Genomic DNA, 10925 nt, shown 5'->3' on the forward strand with positions numbered 1-10925 from the left:
CATGAAAAATTTAACCTTGTGAACAATTATTTTCCTCCGATTCGTATTAGTTGTCTCTAATATAGATGTATCTAGATATATTTTAGTTCTAGGTACATTTATATTAGTGTCAAGTAATATGAATCGGAAGGAGTATTTGTTATGACCGGCCGGTCTACCGCCGGAGGGGGCCCATTGGCCCAACCGGCCAAGCTTAGTTAGGGGCTTAGCCCAGTTAGCAGATTAGGGTTTCGCAAGTTCTCTTATATATACAAGTTGTAATAGACTAAATCAATCAAGCAATAATCAGATATCATTATTGCCGACTCCCAGAGGAGTCGGCCTTCTCCCGTCCGCGCCGCCCAAACCCTAGCCGCCGCCTTCCGCGTGCTCGCGACGGTGCCCTGCCGTCGGCGCCGCTTTCCTCCCTCTCGCTCTCAGCACTTCCACCCCTACAATCTACGCCCTCGCCCCGGTAGAACCCTAGTTTCTACCAATTTGGTATCAGAGACCTCTACGATCATGTCTTCGAGCCAGCCCACCGCCACCACCGCCGCCGCCTCCGAGACGCCGCCGGCCTCCTCCGCCGCCGCGCAACTGCCGCCGCCGCCCTCCACGGGCGCCGCGGCGCCCCTGGCAGATGTCGCCGGCGCCGCCCCCCTCCTCTCGCAGCAAGAGCTGTCGACGGCCCTCCGCGACCTCGCCACCGCCGTCCAGGGCATCCGCCCGTGCACCTCATCGGTGCGCGAGGGGATGACTACGCCGGTCCTGTCGCCACCCTCGCCGCATACCCGGCCGCGCCGACAGCCCTTCCCGGCCGGGAGCGCCCGCCCGCCCCGGCCTCACCGCCGCCGCCACCGTGGGCGTCCCGGCCGCCGACCCCCGGCCGGGCCCGCCTCGCTGCCCCGGGGGTGCCCATCCAGCGGGTCCGGTTTCCGCCATCGCCCTCCCGACTCCCGGCGTGGGTGACCGCGACGGAGCCCCGCCGATCCACTCGGCCGCACCGGCGCCATCCCCGTCTACACCACCGCCGGGACCCCCGTGCCGTCCTTCCCGGACCCGCCGCCCGCCCGCTTCGCCGAGCCGTCCGCTGGTCGCGCGGAGTACCCCGCCCGTGGCGCCACCGGCTTCGCTCCCCACGCTACGCCAAGCTGGAATTCGCCACATACGACGGCGTCGAGGACCCCCTCAATCGGCTCAACCGGTGCGAGCGATTCTTACGGGGACGGCGTACCACAGCCGGACCGGACGTGGCTCGCCTCGTACCACCTCCGCGGCGCCGCCGTACGTGGTACTACTCCCTGGAGCAGACGAGGGTGGCATGCCTCCATGGGACCGGTTCCGTGAGCTCTGCCTTCTCCGCTTCGGCCCTCCGGTCCGCGGCGGCCGCTTGGCGGAACTTGGGCGTTTGGCGTTCACCACCACGGTGCAGGACTTCGCCGACCGCTTCCAGGCCCTCGCATGCCATGCGCCCGGCGTGACGCAGGCCAGGCTGCGCGCCGAGCTCTTCATTGGCGGCCTCCCGGACCATATCCGAGTGGATGTCGAGCTACGGGCCCCGCGGGACCTCCGCACGGCGATGCACTACGCGCGCGCTTATGAGCGTCGCGCCCGGGCGGTTCAGCGAGACGGCCCTGGCCCGCGGCACCCGCGCCGCCCGACCGCCTCCTCCGGCTGCGGCCGCCACCCGCCCCGCCCCACCTGGACCGACTGGCCCTGCCCCCGCAGCGACACGCACGTTCCGCCGCCTCACCCCGGCGGAGCAGCTCGAACGCCGCCGCCTGGGACTCTGCTTCAACTGCGACGACCCATACACGCCCGGTCACGTGTGCCCTCGCCTCTTCTACCTGGAGACCGTCGACGTAGAGGAGGGCGACCCGATGACCGGGCCGGTTGCCGCGGCATCCGAGATGGCCGGGCCGACCGACGCAGCTGCCACGGCCTTCGTCGTGTCCCTCCACGCGCTCGCCGGCATCCGCCACGAGCGGACGATGCTGCTACCGGTCACTATCCAGGGCGAGCCTCTGGTGGCGCTACTGGACACGGGGTCTACGCATAATTTCCTCCGCGCCGCCACTATGCGCCGCCTCGCGCTACAGCCGACAGGTGGGGATACCCTCCGCGTGACCGTGGCCAACGGTGACCGCCTCCACTGCCATGGGGTGGTCCAACACGTCCCCCTTACCATCGACGACGAGCACTTCATCATCACGTGCGCCGGCATCGACTTGGGCTGCTTCGACTTCATCCTTGGCGTCGACTTTCTGAGGACGCTCGGACCCATCCTCTGGGACTTCGACGCCCTGACGATGACCTTCTGGCGCCAGGGACGCCACATTCGCTGGGAGGGTCTCGGGGGCACATCTCCCGCGCCGTAGCTCCAGCTAGTCTCTGGGGCCGACGACGCCGACCACCCCCTCCTGACGCACCTCCTGCAGCAGCACGGCGACATCTTCGAGGAGCCGCAGGGCCTGCCGCCTCCACGAGCATGTGACCATCGCATACACTTGCTCCCGGGGTCGGCGCCAGTAGCGGTGCGCCCATACCGCTACCCCCAGCTGCAGAAGGACGAGCTGGAGCGCCAGTGCGCGCTCATGTTGGCGGCGGGCATCATCAGGATCTCCACGTCCCCGTTCTCCGCGCCGGTGCTCTTGGTGCGCAAGTCGGATGGCACGTGGCGCTTCTGCATCGACTACCGCGCCCTCAACGCCCTCACGCTCAAGGACAAGTTCCCGATTCCGGTGGTTGACGAGCTGTTTGACGAGCTCCACGGCGCGAGGTTCTTCACCAAGCTCGACCTCCGCTCAGGCTATCATCAGGTGCGCATGCACCCAGAGGACATCGCCAAAACGGCGTTCCGGACACACCATGGCCACTTCGAGTTCGTGGTGATGCCTTTCGGCCTCACCAACGCGCCCGCGACCTTCCAGGCCCTGATGAATGATGTCCTTCGCCCATACTTACGTCGTTTTGTGCTGGTTTTTTTCGATGATATCTTGATCTACAGCGCATCATGGGCGGAGCACCTGCAGCATGTCGCCATCGTCTTCAACGAGCTTCGAGCGCATCGACTTCACCTCAAGCGCTCGAAGTGCTCGTTTGCGACGACCTCGGTGGCCTATCTCGGTCACGTCATCTCCGCCGACGGGGTGGCGATGGATGCGGACAAGGTGGCGGTGGTCGCCGCCTGGCCGACGCCGCGTTCACCACGCGCCCTCCGCGGGTTCCTGGGCCTCGCCGGCTACTACCGGAAGTTCATCCGGGATTTTGGCCTCATCGCCTCGCCGCTCACGCGCCTGCTGCGGCACGAGGCCTTCGCTTGGGACGACGAGGCTACCTCTGCCTTCGAGGCCCTCAAGGGGGCCCTGACGACGGGCCCCGTTCTCCAGATGCCGGACTTCGACAAGCCGTTCATCGTCGACTGCGACGCCTCCGGGGCGGGGTTCGGTGCCGTCCTTCACCAGGGTGACGGGCCGCTCGCCTACTTCAGCCGGCCGTTTGCTGCACGCCACCTCAAGCTTGCGGCGTACGAGCAGGAACTCATTGGCTTGGTCCAGGCCGTCCGCCACTGGCGCCCCTACCTATGGGGGCGCTCGTTCCGCGTACATACGGACCACTACAGCCTTAAGTTCCTCTTGGACCAGCGGCTGTCGACGGTGCCCCAGCACCAGTGGATCAGCAAGCTGTTTGGCTTCGACTTCACGGTGGAGTATCGTCCGGGGCGCCTCAACACGGTGGACGACGCCTTGTCCCGCCGCGACGCCGATTCCGACGCCACTGAGGGAGACTCGGACGGACGCCTGCTCTGCATCCGCTCGGGGCCCTCCTTCGTCCTCTTCGACCGCATCCGCCAGGCGACGGTGTCCGCGCCGGATGCCCAGCTTCTGCGGCAGCAGCTCGACGCGGGTGAGCTGGACGACCCTTGGCGCGTCACCGACGGCCTTCTCCTCCACGGGCGCCGCGTGTTCGTCCCCGACCATGATGACCTCCGCCATCAGGTGCTGCTCTTGGCGCACTCCGCCGGTCATGAGGGTGTCCAGAAGACCCTCCACCGTCTTCGCGCGGACTTCTACATCCCTGGCGATCGGGCCATGGTCCAGGATTGGGTGCGTTCGTGTGAGACATGCCAGCGCAACAAGACGGAGACCTTGCGCCCAGCTGGTGTCTTGCAGCCGCTTGACGTTCCTTCGCAGGTGTGGGCCGACATCTCCATGGACTTCATCGAGGGCCTTCCGAGGGTGGGCGGCAAGTCTGTCATCCTCACGGTGGTTGACCGCTTCTCCAAGTACGCCCACTTCATCGCGCTTGGCCATCCCTACACGGCGGCATCTGTGGCCCGCGCCTTCTTCGACGGTATCGTCCGCCTACACGGGTTTCCCTCGTCCATCGTCTGTGATCGAGATCCGGTGTTCACGGGGCACGTGTGGCAGGACCTCTTCCGCATGGCTGGGGTCCAACTCCGGTTCAGCACGGCGTTCCATCCTCAGACGGACGGCCAGTCCGAGGTGGTCAATAAGGTGATCGCCATGTATTTGCGCTGTGTTACAGGTGATCGTCCTCGCGCTTGGGTGGATTGGCTTGCATGGGCGGAGTACTGCTACAACACCTCCTACCACTCCGCCTGCGTGCTACGCCATTCGAGGTGGTCTACGGTCGGCCACCACCACCTATCCTACCGGTGGATCCTGCGACAGCCGCGAACGGAGGCACGGCGAGCTCATCCGCGCCGCGACGAGATGCCGACCGAGGTGCGGCAGCGTCTTGTCCAAGCTCAACAGTCGCCAAGCACTACTATGACGGGCGACATCGTGAGGTTGAGTACGCGGTGGGTGATCGGGTGTGGCTTCGCTGTTGCACCGCTCTCATCAGTCCCTCGACCCGCGTGCCAAGCGTAAACTTGGTCCGCGCTATGCGGGGCCCTTCATCATCGTCGAGCGGATTGGGACCATGGCGTACAGGCTGCAGTTGCCGGAGGGGGCCCGCATTCACGACGTATTCCACGTGGGCCTGCTGAAGCCCTATCGCGGTGCCCCGCCGGTGGCCACTCCACCACTTCCGCCGACGGCCGAGGGTCGTCTGCTGCCCAGTCCGGCCAAGGTGCTCCGCGCTCAACTACGTCGTGATGTTTGGCACTTGTTGGTACGTGCAGTGGGAGGACCTTTCCGAGGAGGAGGCGACTTGGGAGCCCCGCGAGGAGTTCCAGCAGCATTACCCAGACTACCAGCTCGAGGACGAGCTGTTTGCGCAGGCAGGGAGAGATGTTATGACCGGCCTGGTCTACCGCCGGAGGGGGCCCATTGGCCCAACCGGCCAAGCTTAGTTAGGGGCTTAGCCCAGTTAGCAGATTAGGGTTTCGCAAGTTCTCTTATATATACAAGTTGTAATAGACTAAATCAATCAAGCAATAATCAGATATCATTATTGCCGACTCCCAGAGGAGTCGGCCTTCTCCCGTCCGCGCCGCCCAAACCCTAGCCGCCGCCTTCCGCGTGCTCGCGACGGCGCCCTGCCGTCGGCGCCGCCTTCCTCCCTCTCGCTCTCAGCACTTCCACCCCTACAATCTACGCCCTCGCCCCGGTAGAACCCTAGTTTCTACCAGTATTACATTTACATTTTTTTTCTCTCCTGATTACATGACATGTACAGCTAAAAAAATCTCAGTTACAACTCATGTACAACTTCCATGCCAGCACAGATCAGGGCGCAATGCTTGACAGAGCTCTAACTTAAATCTCGGTTAGATGAGAGCTGAAAGGAAAATGGCTTATTCCTTCAATCTTTTGGGAAAGAGCCAGCGCCCAGCCCACCAAGCCCAGCCCAGAGCGTTGAGGCCCAGGCGAACGGCCCCTTCCATCCGGACTCTTCGTCGTCGGCTATCGTGAATCACGAGGCAGCCTTACTGCTTGCATTGCAATCCGAAAACAAAACCCTGCCGTCTCCCTCCTCCCCGGCGGCCTATCTAGGGTTTCTTTGCCTCTCCGTTCCTCTCGCTCCACACGCGCTTCCTTCCAGAAGCTTCTAGATACGTCCAGTCGGAGGACGAGCTCCCGCCGCAGCAGCAGCAGCCATGGCGTCCACCAAGGTCCAGCGTATCATGACCCAGCCCATCGTACGCTCCCTTATCCCCTCTTCCTCATCTGCTCTTTCTTTTTCTACATGGCCTTTTTTCCTAACTTGCATTTGTTCCTCGCTTCTGCGATGGTCGGCGAATCCTTGGTGCGCGACGGCAGAATCTCATCTTCCGATTCCTCCAGAGCGTAAGTGTTTGCTTGGGGAAATTTTTAACGATTTGGGTTCTTCTTTATCGGGTTGCTGATGGTTGGCTCCAACTGATTTGATTCTAATTTGGTGCAGAAAGCGCGCATCCAGATCTGGCTGTTCGAGCAGAAGGATATGCGGATTGAGGGCCGTATCATCGTAAGTTCCTTACCGATTTCTTGCCCAAATTGGCAGAATTTAGTCTTACCAATCCCTCTGCTTGCGTGCGGGTGTATTTTAACAGTAATGTAACTGCGCCTTGAAGGAAAATTATTTCCATGTGGTACTTGTACATAACATAGGAAGAGCATTGATAACTTAGAAGAAGTGCGTAAACCTCTCTTTGTTTGTTTTGTTGAAGACACTTGAAACCTGCATACTAAACAGTAAGCTATTAATTCAAGTTCTAAGGTGTGATATGAGCTCTTGAATTGTCTGGAATTCATGCTAGTTCGCTGTTCTTAGACGGCTAGACCGTTAGACTAGTCGATTTTCATGCCTTGCGAATGACATTTCTTTGTATGTCATTTAGCGTTAGTCTGCTTCTCTCAGTTCTAATGAGAGAAGACTTGCTGCTGTATCTGCGAGCACTTGTGACTGTTTTCTCTTAATAGTTAATATATTAGGGTTTCTAGTTGTTCTTATGTGTGGTTGGAGGGACGTAATCTAATATTTAAGCTTTACTTTTCCAGTGTATTCTTTATCCGAAGCTTGTAACACTGAAACCAACCTCAATCTTGACCTTTAAATCAAGGAACAAATGGTTACTCTGTTCGTCCGTTGTAATATCACACTTGTCCAGACAGAACTTGACCATAGTATCTACTCCATCCGTTCTTGTTTAGTCTACGTTCTACAAATTTTAGACTTATTAACAAGTCCTTTAATACTAAAACCAACCCAAGCTACATACATTAAAATTAATGACATCAAATGGAGAGAGTAGGACTGCTCCATTTTCTGAGTTGTTGATTACAAAGCTAAAGTGTCGCATAATATGGAACAAAATTTTAGTCTAAGATGTAGAATAAAAGAGAACAGAGGGAGTATTAGATATCAGAGTATTTCTAGAGGATATTTCGTATGTCTGTTTAGCATTGATGATCAGTGGTGTAGATTTGTGAAGATTTGTGATAATTTAGTTGCGATTCAGACCAGGAAAGAGGTGTTTGGTGATGAATGACTTTTGCTAGAACACATCTTGTTTTTTTGCTTCAACTTCATGACCCTTCCTTTCTAACCTACTGTTAGCCGAACATCGTTTTTTAGTGTGTTCATGTCTCATGATTTTTAGGTCGCTTCAAGTCCTTCGGATCACCCTCAACACTCGCACCTCTCCCTTTGATTACGGATATGCATCATATTGTCTATGGTGTTTAGATAGGTTGCTGCCTAATGCGTAGTCTAGCCTTGTGGTTTTTTTCCTTGTCGTGACCTTGTTTACTGGAAAGTGATGAGGACTGAAACTGGTTATAATGCTTGTGTGCATTTGTTTCCATGTTCAAATTGCACTGTAATGATATCCTTACAACAATAGGTTTTATAATGTTCTGTGAATATATTACTATTGTTTTGCATAAGCATTCTTCCTTAGCTACTTAATCGCAAGGTCTTTCTACCTTCTTTTGGTGATATGCATCGCTGTTTTGTCAACGTTTTGCTTTTGAGTTTTGACACTGCAAAAGAAGGAACATAGTGTTTGGTTTTATTTTTGGAAAATCTGGGGCACCATAGTTTTTGATTGCCTATTAATCATTTCAATGAAATGGAGTTGTGGTAGGCTGCTGCTGTGGTGGTAAGAGCTGCCAGTGTGTCAGTGCAGCATGCCTATAATAGATTTTGCATGTTACTAGTTAGCAGTTGTCTTCTTATTATAGGATGACTTTGTTTAAGGTGTTTGAATGCTTTGTTTACATGTGTGCTCAATTTGGCTCTTCTTGAGTATTGCTGAGTTTTCATACTGTGTATTTTCCAGGGCTTTGATGAGTACATGAACTTGGTTCTTGAGGATGCTGAGGAAATCAACATTAAGAAGGACACCAGGAAGTCATTGGGTTAGCATTTGCAACCAGGCTTCGTCGTTACAGCATTAGGAATAACATTATTCCACTAGCTTTATCTAATGTCTTTGTTTGAAATTGGCAGGAAGGATACTCTTGAAAGGTGACAACATAACTCTGATGATGAACACGTAAGTGGAAGAGCCATGAACCAGTCTATCCATGTTTTGCTCTCATAATCTCGAGTGACAAGTCCTCTAAATTTTGCAATACCCTGTTTTTTTTGCAGTGGAAAGTGAAGCCCCTCTTCCTAGGATGGCTGGTGTTCTCATTACTGGGCTGAGCGTTCCTGTGATACTTTGTACTCCATCTAGACTGATATGCATGTAGCTTGTGATTGTGGTCACTATATGTAATGTCTGTCATTTACGAGTACCTATGAACTCAGTAATCCATTCTGTGAACCATGTGCATGATGTCTGAGATAATGAGCTTATCTCTTGTGCTTAAGATTAACATGAACAGACTGCTATGTTGACTTGTTTGCTGGCTCTCGGTTATCACTATCTTCTGTTTTATAATACTACTGATTGAACATATTGATGATGTATTGTATTGGCGCTTGCGATGATTTGTACTCCGGTAGCGTCGCTGGCATGGGGAATTGATTGGCTTCATAAAAGCAAATGTGCTAGTGGCGGCAAAGCTGCAGATCGTGCAGAAATTAGGACCTTTGTATGTACTGCAATTCCAGCTGCACAAGTTTAGCAGTAAACTTTTGGCAAGTAAACTTTTGGCATGGCATGTTTCATGTTCATCATAGGGATAACAAACAAGGCAACCATATAATTCCCATTACATTATGATGAATCCACTCCACTTTGTTGAGAAATTTACTTGAATTATGAGATGAAAAACATGTGTAGGGTCAAAAGAAGAACCACCTGTTCTTGGCCTTGTTCTTCTTGCTCAACATTTCCTTTGCCTTCCTCTTCTCCATCTCCAGTCTATCCTCGTCCTCCTCGCTACTGGCGCTGCTCTTGTCCTCCTCTTCTTCCTTCTCCTCGGCGCTGGGTGTGACGCCACCGCCGGCCGTGGCGACGTCGAGCCGCGCGGCGTCCATCGCCCACCGCATCACCTTCTCCACCTCGTCCTCCTCCGACTCATCTCCCAGATCCTCCAAACTCACCTTCGTCTCCTTCTCCGGGCCAGCGGCCGCGCCCTTCAGCGCCGCGAACCGCGCCTCCATCTCATCCATCCCGGGGGAGGCAGCAGCGGGCCACTTCGGTGCCGGCGTCCGGGACCTGAGCGCGTCGAAGCGGCGGGCGAGATCGTCATCCAGTGAACCGGGCGCCGGGTCGAGAGCAGGAGGGTTGGAGGCGGCGGAGGAGGACGACGAGACGAGGTGAGAGTTCGACTGGAGCTTGAGCAGCACGGCGTCCTGCGCCGCCCGGAGGAGCGCCTCCACCTCCGCCTCGTCGCCCGTCGGCTTCCGGCCGCCGCCGCTCATCGTGGTGGGTTCCGTGTGGAAAGAATCTTCCCCTCTTGGCACTCCACTGCATATACTGCTTCGGTAGTTAGGGCCGCCCATGTAAGCCCATCCCGGTCCACTCTAGGCCCATTGGCAATTATCTTACATAAATGATCTCAGAGGAGCAGTCAGCTTTTGTGCCGGGTAGACTGATTACGTTTAGGTAGGTTGATTACTGACAATATCATTGCTGCTTATAAATATCTACGTCTCGTGAAGTGGAACTGAGCGAAGAAAAACTGCTTTTGTGCTCTTAAGCTGGAATGCTGGAGGCGTATGACCGACTGGAGTGGACATAACTAGAGGCTATCATGATTAAGCTAGGTTTCCATCGAAGTTGAGTGCAAATGGTGTTGCGTCTTGTCACCACAATGTTGTTCCAGGTTCTTTTCAATGGAGGTAAATTGGATTATTTTATGCCCTCTCGAGGGGTGCGGCGAGCTGATCCATATCCCCTTGTTCTTGTTGGCTGTAGAGGGTCTTTCGTGCCTCTTAAAACACAACTTTTCATTAGAACTCCATGGGTTAAGGGTGGTTTCGACTGCTCCGGTCATCACCCATCTTCTCTTTGCGGATGACAGGCTGTTGCTATTCAAGGCATAGACGGGGGTAGCGGAGAAGGTCCAAGAGGTGCTGGATTTGTACTGTATGGAATCGGGTTAGCGGATAAACTGGGACAAATCTTCTATATTCTTTAGCACGAAATGCCCGAGTAACACCAAGGAGGCAGTGAAATAGATTCTTCATGTTCATTCAGAAATCTTGAACAAGAAGTAGAATGCCCTCGGATGTAGGAAAATCAACTAATGGAGCTTTCACGTATTTGAAGGATAGAGTGTGGAGCAGGATTCAAGGGCGGATAGAGAAATTATTATCAGCAGGCGGGAAAGACATCGTAATTAAAGCAGTTGCACAAGCTATACTCGATCTACTCCATGGCATGTTTCAGGCTACCGAGGGGACTATGTCTTCATATCAATTCCATGTTGCGGAAATTTTGGTGGGAAGTAAGGAAGGAGAGAGGAGGTCGTGCTGGGTCTTGTGGAAGGAAATGTGTAAACCCAAGTATATGGGAGACTGGGGTTTAGGGATATCGAGCTTTTCAATTTAGCCTTGCTGGCGAGACAGGGTTGGAGGCTTTTGCAGAATCTGGAGTC

The 10925-nt window shown here is 55.3% G+C and overlaps 2 protein-coding genes across 2 annotated transcripts; one reads left to right on the forward strand and one right to left on the reverse strand.

Annotated features, from left to right (window-relative positions):
- Nucleotides 1–5885: 5885 nt before the first annotated feature.
- On the forward strand, nucleotides 5886–8775 carry LOC127314794 (uncharacterized). Its single transcript, XM_051345320.2, has 6 exons — nucleotides 5886–6088; nucleotides 6210–6236; nucleotides 6334–6396; nucleotides 8213–8291; nucleotides 8383–8428; nucleotides 8527–8775. Exons 1-6 carry the CDS (start codon nucleotides 6047–6049, stop codon nucleotides 8534–8536), a joined length of 267 nt encoding a protein of 88 aa, XP_051201280.1. The 5' UTR covers nucleotides 5886–6046; the 3' UTR covers nucleotides 8537–8775.
- Nucleotides 8776–9028: 253 nt separating this feature from the next.
- On the reverse strand, nucleotides 9029–9843 carry LOC127314793 (uncharacterized). Its single transcript, XM_051345319.1, has one exon. It carries the CDS (start codon nucleotides 9826–9828, stop codon nucleotides 9166–9168), a length of 663 nt encoding a protein of 220 aa, XP_051201279.1. The 5' UTR covers nucleotides 9829–9843; the 3' UTR covers nucleotides 9029–9165.
- Between the last annotated feature and the right edge of the window lie 1082 nt (nucleotides 9844–10925).

The sequence above is a fragment of the Lolium perenne genome, chromosome 7 (assembly GCF_019359855.2).
Source record: "Lolium perenne isolate Kyuss_39 chromosome 7, Kyuss_2.0, whole genome shotgun sequence".
Lineage (NCBI taxonomy): Eukaryota > Viridiplantae > Streptophyta > Magnoliopsida > Poales > Poaceae > Lolium > Lolium perenne.